This window comes from Pseudorca crassidens, chromosome 2 (genome assembly GCF_039906515.1).
Source record: "Pseudorca crassidens isolate mPseCra1 chromosome 2, mPseCra1.hap1, whole genome shotgun sequence".
Classification (NCBI taxonomy): Eukaryota; Metazoa; Chordata; class Mammalia; order Artiodactyla; family Delphinidae; genus Pseudorca; species Pseudorca crassidens.
This window is the reverse complement of record NC_090297.1, coordinates 35453873-35471545: the sequence shown is the minus strand read 5'-3', so window position 1 is coordinate 35471545 and position 17673 is coordinate 35453873. Positions and strand designations below refer to the sequence as shown.

At 62.0% G+C, this 17673-nt stretch overlaps 1 protein-coding gene across 15 annotated transcripts in view; it reads right to left on the bottom strand.

Annotated features, from left to right (window-relative positions):
* PTPRF (protein tyrosine phosphatase receptor type F) overlaps window positions 1-17673 on the bottom strand; it is an 86205-nt gene that overhangs the window by 12771 nt on the left and 55761 nt on the right. For 4 of the 15 annotated variants that reach the window (XM_067725812.1, XM_067725816.1, XM_067725813.1 and 1 more), the window contains 14 exons: window positions 16707-17288; window positions 16351-16487; window positions 15766-15910; window positions 11896-12201; window positions 11062-11255; window positions 7507-7533; window positions 6058-6175; window positions 5400-5978; window positions 4633-4730; window positions 4200-4453; window positions 4015-4108; window positions 3181-3396; window positions 2748-2902; window positions 51-166 (listed from right to left, as the gene is read on the bottom strand). In XM_067725812.1, the coding sequence (XP_067581913.1) occupies window positions 51-166; window positions 2748-2902; window positions 3181-3396; window positions 4015-4108; window positions 4200-4453; window positions 4633-4730; window positions 5400-5978; window positions 6058-6175; window positions 7507-7533; window positions 11062-11255; window positions 11896-12201; window positions 15766-15910; window positions 16351-16487; window positions 16707-17288 (3021 nt within the window). The remainder of the gene's footprint in view (window positions 1-50; window positions 167-2747; window positions 2903-3180; window positions 3397-4014; window positions 4109-4199; window positions 4454-4632; window positions 4731-5399; window positions 5979-6057; window positions 6176-7506; window positions 7534-11061; window positions 11256-11895; window positions 12202-15765; window positions 15911-16350; window positions 16488-16706; window positions 17289-17673) is intronic. The other 11 variants (XM_067725815.1, XM_067725818.1, XM_067725819.1 and 8 more) reach the window with 7 other exon arrangements.

Sequence of the window (17673 nt, the reverse complement as noted above, 5' to 3'; positions counted from 1 at the left end):
ACTGGCAGGCCTGGGTGGGGCAGGCAGGCAGGCTGAGGGGGCCACCCTACCTGGGGTCTGGTAGTTGAGCCGCCGCATCTCCACGGGGTCGGAGGAGTGGGCCAGCAAGGAGTCCTTCAGCCCAATTGACTGCTCATCCTTGGACGACGGGGAGTGGGTCCTTTTCCTGGAGAGGCAGAAGGGCGGTTGGTGAGAACTGAGGTCCAGGCGGAGAACAGAGATGCATGGCATAGCCTGCTACCACAGAGGCCCTGTGTCCACGGCCCTGCTCCTGCCACCCCAGCCTGGGGTCTCTGAGTGCAGGGGAGCCAGGGCCAGAGCAGCTTCACATGAGAGGACACAGGGTGGAGGGTGCGGAGGCAGCGGGAATAGGGGGTGGACAGAGGGCCAGCCCAGCGAGAAAGGAAGGGGCCGCAGAGGCTGTGGCTCCTTCCCGTAAAGGGCAGGTCACTGCCGGGCAGTGGCTATTGTCTGCAAGGGCCCCACAGCTGAGACAGCAGGAGCCACCAGGAGGAAACATGCAAACGACACCTAAGATATGCAAACATCACAGAGAGCTGGGCCTCAGCTATCTGGCTCTCGGTACAAGGGTAGAGGTGCAGAGCAGCAGGGGAGGGACAGGGAAGGCGTCCCCCTAGCTGGGCAGAGTCCTCCCTTGCTGGCCTCGGCTCCCCGGGCTACAGGGACAGGATGAGAGACAGACTGCAATGTCCAGCTGCTGACAAGTATCCAGGGGCCGCTTCTGCTCGGTGGACACAGGTGTGCTTGGGGAAGAAACTTACGCGAGTGTGCATGAGTGTGCAGCACACACTTCCCCGCTGCCCTGCAGCCAGTGCTCTTTGCACATAGGCCAGACTCTGTCCCCTGCAGCGCTCAGGTAACCTCAGAGACCTGGGAGCCTGGGGGAAGGCTCTGGTGAGCTCAGAGTCTGTGCCTGCAGGGGAAGTGGTGGAGGTCTGTGCTTCACCTGTGCCCGGAAAAGGGGCATCCCCTGTGCAGAGCACCAGTCGAGAGAGTGACAGAGCCTGTCCCATCGCCTGCCAAGCTGACCAGACAGCCGCAGGCCAGGAGGCTTCCGGCCCAAGCAGCGCCCCTCCCTGCTGGGCCCGCAGTGTGCATGGGGATAAGAAATGAAGGGGGAAGCGCGTGAAGAGAGAAGGAAGGACTCCTACCTTTCTTGTTTACTAGGTCCCGAAAGACAGGCAAGGACAGAAGAAAGGAACGGTCACTGTTTCCGCCAAGCACTCAGACCCTCTCACGACATGGGGGACACTGCGGACCCATCTATGACACCCACGTGGCATTGACGGGGAGGGGCTGCCTCTCCTGGCAGACACCAGGACCCAGAGGCAGTGGGGAGAGGATGAATGGGTGTGTGGAACCCTCCTCAGGTTCCCCACCCATGGGTCTCCAGGCCCTGAACCAGGCGAGACTGTCCCTATTCACCCTGGGAGGAAGGAGCTAACTTCAGGAAGAAGGCACCAGGTCCAGGTCAAGGGTCAGGGTCAGGGGCGGGGAGAGATGGGGCACTGGGGACAGGAACTCGTGTGTGAACATGTTCAGACATACGGACCAACAAGCGTTCACCGACAGCCTTGCGCTGGGTGCTGGAAACAGGCCCAGCGACGTTCCCGTGGAAGCACCACTGCACAGTGGGGGACAGTGTGGCGAAGGGGTATAGGAGGGGCCCGGCAGAGCCTCGTGGGCACCAGAGCCTGGAAAGGAGTCTTGAAGGATGAGATGGCAGTTGCCCGGGCAGGGGGAAGGAGAGCTGCAGAGCGGGGGGGCTCAGCCCGGGCTGGCCGGGAACTGCACTGGTTCAGTGACGATGTCGGGGTGTCGGCAGGGGCCAGACCGACCAGGCATCTGATGGACCTCAGGCTACAGAGATCGGACTATAAAACTCTTTAGTTAAAACTGAGAAGTGTTAAGCTGAGGGTGACAAAGTAAATCTTTGGAAACACCTTTCAGGCTGGGAGGAGGATGGAGAGGAAGGGGAGACTCCAAGATTAGGAGACTGCAGCTACCCGAGAGAGGACTGAGGCGTGCCGTGTGCACGTGCATTACCTCGTGGGGAACCTACGGTGGGGAGGGGGGAGCAGGTCCAGTGATATCCAGGGCAGGACTCACGGGAGACTGGGTGGAGGGAGAGGGAGGAGGGGAGAGGGTGACACCCAGGTTTCCGGTTGATAACTTGGTAGATGGGCCCGTCCCCTGTGATAGGGACCCTGGGGGAGGGCTGTGGGAAGGGTCAAGACACCCTGAGTCTGGGACAGCTGCAGATGCTATGGTCACAGCAGGCACTGAATAAACGTCTGCCAAGTGAATGTCCACGGGCACAGGGCCCTGGAGCTGGGTCTGGACCTCTCAAGGCCTGAGCAGGAGAGCCAGGCAGGGAGTCATTTAGAGATGGTGGCAGAGGGGGTGCTGAAGGGAGGAGACCAGGAGAAGGCCGTGTCTTGAAGCTGAGAGACAGACAGGCTCACATCCACTGAAAACACAGAGACGGACACACAGACATGCCCGGGGATGCACGTGAACAAGCCCTCTGTGAAGCTAAGGCTGCTCATCGCACCTGGGCCACACCTATGGGTGTGCACACACACTGCTTCTGCTCTCCTGGCTTCCCACCGAGCCCAGGGGTGCACCCTGGGGCGCAGGCCGGTGTGGCTGCCCCAGGCCTGTATGCACCCGGCCAGGGAGAGCCTGAGAGTCCAGGGCAGGTGGCCGTCCACGGGAGCACTCACCTCTTGAACAGGAGAATGGCGATGACAATGAGGATGATGAGGATGACTGCCAGGACGGGGCCCGTCACCCACAGCATCTCGGGCTCCTCCTGCTGCTGGGCTGGTGTCACCTGGACCACGATCTCGTCGGAGTAAGGGCTGGAGGCATAGCGCTTCTGTGGCCCAGTGGGGGAACAGCACAGGTGGTGAGCCCGGGTGAGAGCTCCCACCCTCTGCCCCGCCAACCTGGAGAATGGGCTCTGGGCCTGGTCTCCCAGAACTAAGAGGCTGACCTGGGCCTGGTCAGCTGACTGGGACCCTAGGGCTAGGTCGGGTCTGGCGTTCTGGGTCTTAGGGGTTAGGGCCTTGAGACCCCAGTGCAGGTTATGGGGCCTCTGGGGTGTTTGAGACTGGCCTGGGGGGCGTGTGGTCAGGCCCTGGGCCTTAGGCAGACCTGGTCCACGGGTTCCTTCAGGGAGGCAAGCACAAAGCACTGGTAGCTCAGGTCTGGAGACAGCGGCCGGTTGTAGAAGCCCCGGTAGCTCTTCTTGTCCCCCAGGGTGAAAGTCTCAGGGAGCACGTCCACCTGAGCGGCCACGTATGGCTTCAGCCGCTCTGCCTGCCGCCGCTGCCGCAGCTCCCCACCGCCCTGCTCGATGGCCTCCAGAAGCTGACAGAGCAGAGGACAGGAGTCACGCAGGGGCCTTGGAGCACATGCTCCCGGGCCCGGGGCCTGGGACATACGCCCCCTGGGATGAGGTTAGGCTCACCTTCCACGTAAGGGGCTCAAGCCTGGCCTGACTCAGAGTCCTCGTAGAATCATGCTGAATGCCAGACAAGGCAATGCCCCTCCTCCTAGCCAACCCGATAAGAAGGGGCCCTCTGGGTAACCTGCCCCAGCCTAACCTGAGAGGGCTGGCTGCACACCACTGCGAGAAGAGCATGGCAGATTCCAAACATGCTGGGGCTCCACTCTAGCCCCTCTGCGGCCTCCAGACCCTGCGGACTCCGAAGCTTACAGGGCCCAGGATTCTCTAGATCTGAGAGATGTCTCTGCCACTTCCCACCCCAGGGGATCCTCCTCAAACCCCTTTAGGGGAAGTCTCTGGAAGCCCTCCAGGAGTTCTCTGAAAGCGCCCAGGGACCAGCTCAGCATCTGTCTGCCTAGAGATGAGGGCAGGCTGCCAATCAGAGAGTGACTCCAGTTTGGGGGGGGTGGTCCCTGGGGCCACAGCCAACCACCTCAATGGGACTGTCATCAGCGCTACCCTTCCTGGTCCCCAGGCACCTCGTCCAGCTCCAGCTCCTCGGGCGTGCTCCATCGCGGTGCCAGCATGCTCCCTCCTACACGGTCAATGGGCACCACCATGATGTAGAACCACCTGGGCGGGCAGAGGGGGGGAATCAGGACCGTCATCGCCTGCGCTCGCGTGGCCGGCCCTGCCCTCCTCCCCTGAGGCCTTGTCTGCACACCTGACGAGCGAGGGGTCCTGCACGTGGGGCATGGAGAGAGTGAAGCGGCCATCCGCTATGTAGGCAGAGGTAGGCAGCGGCTTGTGCGGCAGGAGGTCGGGGGCTGTGCGAATGGACACGAGGTGCTGCAGGCCCCCCGCACTGCTGCCACGGTTCATCAGCACGAACGAGTACTCTGTGTTCGGCTGCAGGTCTGCGATCAGCTTCCGCATAGAGTGCCCATCCACCTCCACACTCTGCCCGTTGTACAGAATCTGCGCGGCACGGGGGCAGGCAGCACGTTTGAGTGAGGCTTCCCATCGTGGGCCTGCGGGGCAGAGCACGCGCCCACGCCCAACCGGGATCCGGCATGACAAACACACACGCAGAGGCTGGGACTGCAATGAGGGACCGCAGCAGTGTGTGTGTGCCAGGTGCAGCTGACTTCACCCACCTTGAAGGGTACAGCTGACTTGTAGGAGTCAGGGACCTCCCAGCTGAGCAGCACAGATGTCTTCATTGCAGCCTCCACACGGAAGTTCTTGGCAAACACTGTTGGGATATAAGGAGGGAGTCAGCTCTGGCTGTGTAGCTGGGGTGAATGGGCCTCAAGGTTTCCCGGCCAGGAAGAGACGCCGCGCGGGGGCCCAGGGGGTTAGGAAAGGCTGCAGAGGACCAGGCACCCCCCACTCCCGCCAGCTTCAACCGCACACAGTTCAGCTCCCAGCCCCGGCTCTTCCTCGCAGCGAGTACCGAGCGGGGCAGATGCCACAGGACCCGTGGTCAGGATCTCCAGAAGTGCTTGGGTGAAGCTGGAGCTTACAGACACCAGGTCAGAGTGACCACAGATCAGAGGGACTCAGTCAGAAGCATGTGGCCGCACACCAGAGCACAGTGGGCTGTGTTCACTAGAGGTCAGGGGGTCGTGGCCCCAAGAGATTAGTGTCGCATACCCAAGAGTGGTGATGCAGTCAAAAGATATCAGTGGGTCAAGGTCACGAGAGACTGGAGAGTCACACAGCAGAGGTCAGTAGGTCAAGGACAGCAGAGGTCAGGGGTCACACACCGAGAACGTGGCACCCCTTCACTAGAGGTTAGTGGTCATGGACATGAGAGATTGGAGTGTCACACACCAGAGGTTGGTGGATCACAGTTGCCAGAGGTCAGTGGGTCAAGGAGAGCAGAGGTCCCCAGGCGCAGCCACGTGCCCACAGCACGCACCTTGCTCCACGGGCATGGTCCGGGACTGGATGCTGGGGCTGAGCGGGCCGGCGCCTTTGCTGGTGCGTGCACGGACCTTGACGTCATACGTGGTGTCTGGCTTGAGGCCGGAGAGCGTCAGGTGGGTGTCGGCAGTGATGTTGCGCAGCTCCTGCTGGCTGTTGATGTCACGGTACACCACGGTATAGTTGGTGATGCGCCCGTTCCTCTCCGCCAGCACCGGGGGGTCCCAGGTCAGTTCCGTGGTAGATGTGGTCAGCCCTACCACGCGCAGGTTTTGGGGAAAACCGCTGGGAGCATCCTCGGGGGTCGTGATCTCCTTCTCGAACTCCTCGCCCGGGCCGGCCCGGTTCTTGGCAGCAAGCCGGAAGATGTAGGTGGCCCCTCTGTGCAGGCCAGTGACCGTAAAGTGCTGGTCGTCCTTGCCAAAATCGATGGTGTTGGGCCGCGCCTCGTCGGCCCGGTGGTACTGCAGCCGGTAGCCCAGCAGCTCCCCAGGCAGCTCCTTGGGTGGGTGCCACTGGAGCAGCGCGGTGTTCATGGCCGTGGTGCTGACCATCATGGTGGGCCGGCCTGGGACTGAACAACCACGCACTGGGCTCTGGCCCTGCCCCCCCCTTTGGCCCCGCCTCCGCTCCGTCCTCGACCCCTCACTCACCTGCTCCCGTGGTCGTGACAACTTTGGGCTTGCTGCGAGCACCGTCCCCCTTGGTGGTGTAGGCGGCGACGGTAATGGAGTAGGTGGTCTCCGGGGTCAGGCCGCTGATGGTGGTTTCCTAAGGCAGGAGGAAGGGCCCATTCCCATCACGGGAGAGCAAGGAGGGACCAGAGCAGGCCAGCCACCTCAGGACGTTAGCCGGCGGGGCCCCCCCAGGGCACACAGGGCCAGAGGTCCCCGGAGAGGGGGCTGTGAGCTGCTGGACTCTGCAGAAGGCAGGACAGGCAGGTGGATGTGTGCCCAGGAGGACCCAGCCCATGCCGGGAGCACCAAGCCTAAGGCAGACAGTCTGCTCATTCTTCCTTTCACACAAGAACAAAGTGCCGCACTGTTCCTTCGCTCCATTGTACCATGAATGACACCTCGTGAGGTCTGGGCGCGTGTGCCACACAGAGCACACAGCCGCGCATGCACAGAGCACCTTGCGTGGCTCTCGGCACACACATGCAGCCTGCGGCTCCTCCTGCACCAGCAGGCGGAGGGCCACCTGTAGATACTAACGCACGTGCACGCACACCACAGAGCGAGGTGGAGGGGTGGGCCGGGGTGCCACCCTGCAGGACCAAGTCGGGACCCCTCCTGCTCCCCTCTAGGCACTGGCTCTGTGAGCACCTTACGCCCTGCAGTGCTTCCTGAGCCAGGGAGGGGAGACGAGGAGGACAGAGAAACCCCACCCTGGGGAGCACACTGTCCCCAGCGATGCCTGAGAAGTCAGCCAGGGCAGCGTCCCCCTGCCTTGGCAGGCCTTGCCCACACGCCCATCTCCAGCCAAGGCATCATTTCTGGACATGCCGAGAAACACCACGGGAGGCCAAGCCACACCACACAGAGGGAAAAGTGGGGAAAAGGGAGGGGAGCACCGCGCAGTGGGAACAGAGCTGTCACCACCAACCCTGGTGTCCCTCCAGCTCTGAGCCTCGGGTGGGGCCGCTGCAGCTGCCACCAACCTCTCGCAGGTCCCCTCCTGCCCTGGCTGGAGGGTCGCCCAGGGCTGGGGCTCCGGAAGACACCGATGCTGGAACCCAGCCCCCAGACTCCCTTCCCAGCCTGCGCCTGGAGCAGGTGATTTTTCACTCCGGGGATCAATAAGGCCTAACGATTAGGATCGGATTTAACTCCATCTCCATCTGGCTAGAGCAGGGGCCAGGCCCTGGTCGATCTTGAACACAGGCCTGAAATTGCCGCTCGACAGGTGAGAAGTAAGGATTAGAGGAAATGCCAATCACTGCTCAGCTCGGGGCTCCTGCCTAAGCGCCCGTTTTCTCTGGACGTGGCTGGTGCCCTGCGGATCTTGGCGGCTCAGGCTGGGAGGAAAGGCGGGGGAGGGGGAGTGTCCCACGAGCCCAGCCTGACCCAGGTCTTGCCCGCGCTCGCACACCTCTTACTTACATAGTCCTCGGACTCCTCTGGCCGCCACTGACCGCGGGAGAGGGAGAGAAAGGGAGACAGGATGTGAAGGACTCTGGCTCTGATGGGGTCTGGCCAGGGAGGGCAGATGGTGGGCACGGGCCTCTGGAGTGCCCTGGGGGGTGGCAACCCAGGACCACTCCCCATCCAAGGATCCCAGCCCCTGCCTCACGAGCCCAAATGTGTGTGGGCCCAACTGTGGGCACCAGGGCTGAGGAGGTGAGACCTGGAGAGCGGAGGGCCAGAGCGAGAGGGCTCCCTGACACTGAGGGGTCGTAGGGCGCCACCTGGAGGTACTTCGAGGGAAAGGCTGCCAGACTTGAGGGGTGGGCTGCACAGCTCAGGCAGAGGGGAGAGAAGACGCCGAGGGCAGTACGTCTGTCTTGCCGGGGCCAGTCCTGGCCTAGGCTTGCCAACCTGGTATGATTATTCACAATGTCTCCTCTCACTCTCAAAAGTATCCCAGTTGGGAAGACAGATTAGCCAGTGGCCCTAGGCAAGGAGGGTTGCCCTAGGAACAGCAGGAGCTATACTGTGGCTGGAAGGGGCCCAGGCAGGATGGCCAGCAAGATGATAAGGGCCGTGAGTGCCAAGCTCAGAGCCTGGACCCTGCCCCACAGGCAAAGGGGAAGCCCTCAGACCCCTGGGATGCCTGAAAATCAAGGTAGGAAGGCATATTTCTGGGCTGGCACTGCTGCTTGTTCTTGGTACATCCTTCTTCAGGCCATGGTGCATGTAGGTTTACTAGCTGGACAGGTAGAGGGAGGGAGGTTCTGTGGCACTGGAAGGCTGGCGGCTGGCAGCTGTCCAGCACAGCACAGGGAGATGGTCCATGCCATCCCCAGGATAGACGTGCCATGGGGTCCTCCGGCCCAGCGACCCTCGCAGTGCTGGTCTGGTCTCTGTCCAATGGCCCCAGTGCCTCTGTTCTGGGAAGCTCTCTTGTAAAGTCCTTGCGAGCAGTGTGGGACAAGTACGGGAGGAGGCCATCAGCTGTCCCTCCTGGCCACGGCCACTTTCTAGGGTGTGGCTGGGCCCGGCGCTGCTCTAGGTTCCTTGCCTGGGGTATCCTGCCATGTCCAAGCCAGGCCTGGGAACGGAGGTGCTCACGAGGAGGAGAGTGAGAGAGAAGAATGGAAAGACAGAGGCTGAAGCAAAACAGAGGGAGAGAGGATGGAAGGGATTAGAGGACAGGAAAGAGAAGAGAACGAGACAGACAAAAACACTCAGGGAGAGGGAGAGACAGAAACAGAGAGAGGAAGGAAAGCAGACCATGGGAAAGGGACAAAGTGAATGGATAAAGAAGATGTGGCACAGACACACAATGGAGTATTACTCAGCCATATAAAGAAACGAAACTGAGTTATCTGTAGTGAGGTGGATGGACCCAGAGTCTGTCATACAGAGTGAAGTAAGTCAGAAAGAGAAAGACAAATACCGTGTGCTAATGCATATATATGGAATCTAAAACAGAAAAAAGAAAGGTACTGATGAACCTAGTGGCAGGGCAGGAATAAAGACGCAGACATAAATAATGGACTTGAGGACACGGGGTTGGGGGGAAGGGGGACCTGGGGCGAAGTGAGAGTAGCATCAACATATATACACTACCAAATGTAAAACAGATAGCTGGTGGGAAGCAGCCGCATAGCACAGGGAGATCAGCTCGGTGCTTTGCGTCCACCTAGAGGGGTGGCATAGGGAGGGTGGGAGGGAGGGTCAAGAGGGAGGGGATATGGGGATATCTGTACGCACATGGCTGATTCACTTTGTTGTACAACAGAAACTAACACAGCGTTGTGAAGCAACTAAACTCCAATAAAGTTGTATTAAAATAAAAAAGGAGACGGGAGGTGGAGTCAGAGACCTGGAGAAACAGACAAGCTTGAGATGGAGACACACATGACAGGAGACAGGTCTGGCCACACAGCGGTGGAGGCACGCCCCCCACGGTTCTTTCAGAACTGACAGGGCCTGGACTGAGCAGATGGTGCTGTGGGGAAGGACAGGCCGTGGTGTCCTTGACCAGGTGCTCGGGGGACAGCTGGGCCCTGTGGCCAGGCTGGGGACCGGGCCCCATCTGCTCTTCTCCTAGCTTGGAGCAGAACAATCCACTCCCGGCGGAGCTGCAAGGGCAGGCCCTCCGCCTTCATTCGGCTTCCCTAGAGCCCGGGCTCGTGTTTACCTCCTGTCACAGGTTGTCTGTGGCCAAGAGGACAGTGTCCCTCATCCTATGGCCCAGCTCCCGCCAAACCACTTAGGACCAGAAGGGGGCACCCGAAGTGAAGTGGCTTCTTTGGAACCCCACTGGCTGCAGCTGTGCTGCTGGCCCCCTGGGGCAGGAGGGGCCAGAGGGAGCTCATTCCCAGGATGTTTCTGGGTGGGTGTGTCCGCTGAGACTCCAGGAAGAGCCCTCAGCCTGCCCCAGGAATGCAGGAGGGTCCAAAAGCCCACTTCCTCCACCCCGTTCCCTCAGCACCAGGCAGGCCAGAGGAGGAAGAGGGCGCCCTCTGGGCATTGGGCTGGGTCCAGCCGGAGAGACAAAGGCCCTCGTCTGCCTGTGGGTAAGTTCACCTCTAAGCGCAGCACGTAGAACACAGGATACGTGCTTGCACCTATCTGGGACAGGCGGGGGAATCGGGCTCTACCCCGCCACGGCCCGATTCTGGATGGAAAGCCCCTGAGCACAGACACACCAGGCATTGTGAATCTTCAGCAGAATATTTTGGGTGGTAACTCGTGGTAGCAATTACAGCCCTTTCCCAGGAATCCTGAGACCAGGCTTCTTATCTGAGCTCAGCCACCCCTTACTGGGAAATTCAGGCCCCCTCGCCTAGCCTCCCAGTACCCCAGGTTTTCCATCTGGGTAGCCAACCAGTGCTGAGAATAGCCCAGGGACTTCACCCCAAGCTCACGGGCAAAATCCTCCTCCTCTGAGGACAAAGGGCACAGAGTGAGGTGTGCCACTGGGCGCAGGCCCAGCCCTCGAGAGCAAACATCAGGCGCTGTGCCATCCCCCTGCGTACCGGGCACAGAGCAACACCCCAGCCCGGCCATTCACAGAACTCTGCAATGCCACGGGCCAAGTCGGGGGAGATGACCACCCGGGTGGGGGAGGAGGGCTGCCGAGGAGGAAAGTACATCTCGACAGCCCAGCCCGACAGCGAAGGCACCCTCCGAAAACCACAAAGGCGGGCTCGAGGGGCCGAGGCCTGGGTCTGTGCAGACAGTGCTCTCACTGCTAGTGCTGGTGGCTGCGCCACAGCGGTGGCTGCCAGGCTGGGACTGGCACCAGGGCAGATGGTGCTGGCCGAGTCTGGACTGGCACAGCTCAGGCAGACCTAAGACGAGAGGAGGGAGTGCTCCGGGCACCTGGCCCTAACCTCCTGGTCTCAGCGCTTCCCTAGCCCGATACGAAAGGATGTCTTGGTGCCACAGTCCCTCTGAGAGCAGGAAGGGGAGGGGAGCAAACCTGGGTTCCGAAGAGCGAGTGGAATATGCTGGTCTCGCCCACCCGCCCACCTCCCAGTGTCACACCTGGGCCTCGGCCAGCATGACGTCCTGGATGATGGGTGGGCCGCGGGGCTCGCCATTCTCTAGCCGCACGTAGGTGACCTGGTAGCCGCGGATCTGACCGTGCTGCTTGCTGGGGACGGGCAGCTTCCAGGAGACGCGCACGGCAGTGGAGTTCAGCGGCTCCACCTCCACCTTCCGTGGCGGCCCGCTGGGCACTGGGGACCAGGTGGAGAAGGAAGTTAGGTGCGTGGTATGCATCCGGGCACAGCATGCTCCAGGGCCTTGCCTTCACACCCCACTGCCCCAGGAAAGGCCCTGGTGCGGTTTCCTTAGACTGTCTGCCCCGGAGAGGAAGGTGGAGGGCTCCCTCTGCCTGGCATGGGGAAGAGCCCGGGACCCTGCGACCCCTCTGGCCCAGGGCTGCCTCACTTGGTGGGGAGGGCAGAGGTGGGGAACAGGTGGAGGCGGGGCACCAGGCCTTCGACCACCCCAAGTCAGCACAACCTGGCCTATCTCCTGGGCCCCACATCACGCCAACGTCTAGAGAGGCAGAGCCTCGGTGACTCTCCTGAGTGATTCTACTAGCCTCCCCAGTCCTCCTCCTTTCAAATCTTGCAGCAGCTGCCTCTTCGGCCTTAGCCTTTTAAGGCTCCAGCTGCCTTGAGGAAGCCCCGCAGCTGGGATTTGGGCACAGGCTGTCCCACAAGCTACATCTCCCCACTTGGGGCCATTAAGCCTGCACTGGGAAGACAGCAAGTCCCTCTGGGCTTGCGGGAGGCCAAGGCCCTGGGAGCCCGGCGCGGGGATCCAGCGGCATGGCGGGCCCCGCCCCCGCCTGCCCTCGGCGCTGCCTACCGTCCTCGTCGGTGCGCACCAGCACCGGGCTGCTCTCGGGGCCGGGGCCCACGTCAGTGTGCGCCCGCACCCACACCCGGTACTCCGTCCACTTCTCCAGGCCCACCAGGTCCCAGCTGGAGTGCTCGCGGCCGATGCCGTCCACCACGTGCCGCTCGCGGTCCTCGCCGTCCACCGCCTCGTAGGCCACCGAGTACTGGGTGATAACGCCGTTGCGGCTGTCGGCTGGCGGTGGGACCCAACTTACCCGGACCGTGGTGGAGCCCACGCTCACGCACGTCACCTTCTGGGGAGGGGCGGAGGGGGCTGGGGAAGACAAATGGGGGGAAGCAGGCAGATGGAGGGTGGGGGTCAGAGACATGGCGACCAGTCACAGAGGACGGGAAACTCACCCAGGCAGGCTACTCCCCGGGTGCGTCATGGCTATCCCAGGGCCCCTCCAGGCAGGCTACCGCCACTGCCGCCAGACAGCCCGGCTCCCTCTGGACCATAGGCTCTTCTCTCTCTCTCTCTCACACACACACACACACACACACACACACACACAGCTCTAACACAGCACCTCACACACATACACTGTCTCACACACAACGCACAGGGCATCAGACACACAAGCACGGGGCCACGCCACCCTCACTCCTGGTCACACCCACAACCACACACGGAGACCTTCCCCAGCTGCTGTGCTCACAGCTCTCGCTCTTCCCAGGACAAGTGACCTGATGGCTCTTCTGGTGCGAGGCTGCCTCGACAGGGTGTCTGCGGCTGAGCCACCGGAAACCGCAGAGACTGGAGGCCCCCAGGCAGTTTGGAGGGAAAGTGCCCATCGGAGGGGCTCTCACTCATCAGGCTCCTTGCGTGTCAGGAGGTGGGTCTGTGCCCTCCTCGTTCCCAGTGATGTTTCCGGCTCCTATTCCCACTGAGGACTCTGCTGCCGTCACCTGGGCTTTCTCATCTGGAGTTCTGCCACCACCTCCTGCTCAGGTGACTCCAGCTGCCCCTCGATCCACTGGCTCCCAAGCCCCTCATCTTCAGAGCTTTCTCCTCCCCTGCGCTGCGGTGGTCCTGCCCCAGATGCTGCCACTCTCTCTAATACTGTGGCCTCCAATACCCCCTCGCAGGCCCTCACCTCTTGGCCCAGCTCAGCTGCTCAGGGCCCCCAGCACTGCACCTGCTCTTCACCCCCGGGGACCTCATCCATTGACCTACCTCCTTACTGCCCTCGATACTCAGCTTAGAACCTCACCACTCCTACCAACACCCCAAATTCCCCTCTCTGAGCTCCTGCCCAGCCCGTCCCAAGCTCTGAATGAACCCACCCCCCGTCTCCTCCAAGGTGGCATGGGGATGGGTAGAAAAAGCCACCAAGGCAGGTTGGCACTCTGTGAGCACCCCATGGCCTCCCCCGGGCCGTCCATGCTGCCGGCCGTTCTCTGCTCTCTGTCCGGCCCCCTTTGCCACTTAATACGAAGTACCTTCCACCTCCTCCACGCTCCTCAAACCTCCAGCTCCTGTCGCCTCCCTTCCTCTCAGCAAGTGACCCCATCTCCTACTTTGCAGAGAAAACCTTAGCCTCCCCAACTCCTCCGTCTCTTGCTACCAAACCCACCAGCCTGCCTCGGCTCCGAGTCTCCCCTTCCCTCCCCTGGGAAGGGAGAGGGGTGCCCTCCCATCCAAGGCCAATCTCTCCCATCGCCCGTGCTCTGCCCTCTTCCCCACCCCCTGAGCCTCCAACTGTCTTTCTCTTTTCCATATCTTTTTTACTTCTCCTCGTTGACACATTCCCAACAGCATTTAAATACGCTCACGATTTCCCCATCTTAAAAGACACGCCCCATCCTCAGCCCCAGAGCTCCCCACCGACTGCGCCAGCTACAGTGTTCCCTCCCCGCAGCTAAGCTCTCTGTCTCTCCTTCCTCACCTCTCATACACGCCTCGTGGAACTCCAGTCAGCTTCGGCCCCTCACGCCAGGTCCACCCCTCCACATTACTAGACCTAGAGGACACGCCTGCGTCCCTCTGGCCCTGATCACTCAGCAGCAGCATCTGGTTTCCTTCTTGAAACCCTCTTCTTCCAACCTCCAAGACTCCCCTCTCCTGGATTTCCTCCCATCTCTGGTCCTCCTTCCCACAGTCCACCTCCAGCCCCGGGCCAGGACTCCAGCAGCCTGCCAAGCACCAGCACCTGGATGGTACACAGCATCCTGAGCTTGGGGGCCTTGGAACCACGTGCGCCCCTCGCACCTGCTTCTGTCCCGTTTCCCGTCCTAGGGAGCGGCACCGCTCTCCTCCCAAGTCTCCACGCCACGTACAAGGCTTCACCCCACGTGTCCCTCTCTCTCAGTCCCCCACACCTAACCCCTCCCCAAGTCTGGCCAGCGGCATCCCAGAGAGCTTTCAGATCCACCCCATCACCTCACCCGAGCCGTCGTCTCCTGCCTAGACTGATGCACAACCTCTTCACTGGTCTCCGGTGTCCTGTTGGGCTGGCCCGCGCGTTTGCACGCGGTAGGCAGACAGCCCTCCTGCCTGTCCTCTGTCCCCGAGGCCCTGAATGCTGTGGTCTGGCGGCTGCTCCAGCCACACTGGCCAGTTGCTCGTCCCTGACTACAGCCAAGTGCCTTCCTGCTTCTTGGTCTTTTGCACCTGCTGACCCCCTGCATGGGGCTTCTGTGTCACCCAAGGAAGCCCTCCTCAACCCTTAAATCAGATGAGGTTCCTGTCACATCATCTCTCTGCTGTCTCCTCTGCAGCACTTTACGCAAATATAATTAAAAGCGCATTTGGATAACTGTGGGTTTAATATCTGTCTTCCCCACTAGACTAGGACCCCCTCGGGCAGAGGCTATGTCAGGGTTGTGCTGCTGGCCCTGCAGCGTGCATGGGCCCCTAAAAGGAGGATGGCAGGTGCTTCTGGAATGAATCTATGAACGTCGGGTCACACATTCACACAGTCCCATGTGACATGGACAGCCTCAGAAGACCATCACATGTCATCACATGTGCTCACTGTCTCAATGCCATGATGCCAACCACACACACACATGGCCCCGTTATCACATACAGCCTCACAGACAGTGGCCCACTGTGGCCGCGTGACCAGACAGCCTGTGGGCTCACGGTCTGTCATGGGACAGCTGCAGAGATCCCAGACACCCCAAGACACACTCGCTGGATTCCAGTCCTCAGAACAGCCACACAGACCCGATCACAGTGACATACACGTTCAGGTGCTGCAGCTAAGCTGCTCGAACGGGCACACACTCACGGCACCAGAGTCTCACTCACGCAGGAACACGGTAACACGCCACGCCACAAAGTGGGCTCACACATGGCCTCACGGACGGTCCAGCACACGGGCGGCCACACAGTCCCAGCGCGGGTCACACGGCCTCATCTGTCCCGTGTGCAGCTGGCTCAGTGCGATTGCGCGGCTCACACAGATTCTCATGGAGGCGGGGCAAGAGGTAGGAATACGGGTAACAGGGAGATGAGATGTGGGGACATGGGGAGGGAAGACGCCCACCAAAGCTGGTCTGGGACACAGTGAGCACAGCGGTCCCTCCACTGAGGGTGGCCCAGGGGGCTAGTGTGACCAGCACAGACCAGGTGGGAGGAGGAGACGAATCAGAGACATAGAACTTACCTGGGCGGGGGTGGGGCTGAGGGAGGGCAGGAGTCGGGCAGGGAGCAGCAAGGGCAGCAGCCGCCTGGATGCAGACTAGAGGGCACTTACCTGCCCCTCACTTGGGGTCCAGACTGAGCCCAGGGCCCAGCAGATCTGACCACCCCCCTGGTCGAAGGGGAGGGGTGTGTGTGTGTCCGTGTCCCGCCCAGCCGTGGCAGACAGTGGCCCCGGGGGACACTCACTGGATTGTGCTGTGCGAGCCTCAATGGTGGGCGTGAAGACGCCCACCCCCATCTCGGAGCGGGCAGCCAGCTGGAAGCGGTACAGGGTGTCGGGCTTCAGGTCCTCTACGGTGTAGGAGGATGTGGGGTCGAAGGTCACCTTGTGCTGGAAGAGCAAGGAGCACTCACCGACTGCCCTGAACTGAAAGGTCACTCAGAGGTCACCCCCAACAGGGGCTGAAGCTGATCCCTGGGGACCCACTGTGGCTGCAGGGCTGGCTCCCTGCCACGTGGCCACCTGGACCGCGCAAGGGCACCTCACCGACCACGTGGCCATGGGAACACCAGGGACACGTGGCCCCAGGGAAGCTTAGGGCTCTACGTGAGCCACAGAGCCTACGAGACCCAGGACAGACCTAGGGCCTTTGTCCCTGGCACAGGGGTGACAAAGACTACAGAACCACACGGGCCACGTGGGCCCCAGAGCCGCAAGGGGCTGTGCCCACACAACCACAGAAATCGAGACGAGCCTGCCTGGGAGAGCCCACCACAGATCGCCAAGGGCCAGGCGGAGCCCTGCCGCCTCCAGCCCCGCTGAGCGCTCACCTGCTGGCCCGCGTCCTCCGCCGCCCAGTACACCAGCTCGTACTTGATGATCCGCTCCTGCGGAGGCAGCAGCCACGAGAGCTGGATCCTGGTGTCGGAGTCCGCGTCGGCCTGGAAGTCCGCGGGCTGGGCGGGCACTGCAACACCCCGTGCCCGGTGCCGTCAGCCTCGCCAGTCACCCCGAGGGCAGGGGCACCCAGGGGAAGGAGGTAGGGGAAGTCAGGGTCTCACCCCCACGCCCGCCCCGCCTTCCCCAGTGGCCGTGTGGGCGGACACGGGCCCCAAGCTCACGGCTGAGGGAGGAGGCGCCGCCCAGCCCCGCTCACCCCAGGTCTGCCTGGCCGGCCAGTGCCTACCTCCCTGCTGTGTCTTGACCTGGATGGTGGGGCTGGGGGGGCCGTCACCCACGGCGGTGAAGGCCAGCACGCGCAGGCTGTAGGTGATGCCGGGCAGCAGGCTGCCCACGGTGGTGAGGAGCCCGGCGTCCGTGTTGTGTTTGTGCCAGGCGCTCAGGGGGCGGCGGGAGTCGGGGGTGTAGTAGACGCGGTAGCCCCGCACCAGGCCGTTGGGCTCCTCAGGTGGCTCCCACTGCACCAGCATGGTGCTGGCGCTCAGCATTCGCGCCTGCACGCGGCGCGGGGGGCTAGAGGGCGCCTGCTCCCCCGTGCGCGCCCGCACGGCCTCGCTGGGGGGCCCGCGCCCGATGCTGTTCACCGCCAGCACGCGGAAGGCGTACTCCGAGAAGGGGCTGAGGCCGCCGATGCTGTAGCGGGTGGTGGCCACGCCGTCCACCTCCTGGAAGGGGCCCTCTGCACCCGCTGGACGGTACTGGATGCCGTAGTAGGACACGGGCTCTGAGTTCCCAGAGTCCCAGGTCAGGGTGACACTGGTGGCAGTTGTCTCTGTCACCACAAGGTCAATCGGAGGCTTCGGCAGAGCTGGGGACAAAGTGGAAAGCTCAGGGCTTCCCGAGGTCATGACTCTAGGAGCCAACCCTGCCCTTGGGATTCATCCAACCGGAGTGTGGTTGAGCCCCACAGCCCACCCTGAAGAATGGCCTGGAAGGCCCTTAGTGACCTCTGAGTTCACTTAGCGGGGGCTGGTGGCCTTGGGTCATTCACTGTCTACCCAAGTCACTTCTAGGACTCCCTGGATCCTCACATCAGCCCTGGTAACTCATCTAACAAACAGACCCAGAGGGGGCCTGCCCGCGCCCCATGCAGATGGGAGGCGCACAGGCTGGGGAGCAGAGATCTCTGCCTCTGCAGCATGTCTGGGCTCCTCCACTGGCAAGAATGTGTAACAGGGGCTGGGAGAGGGACT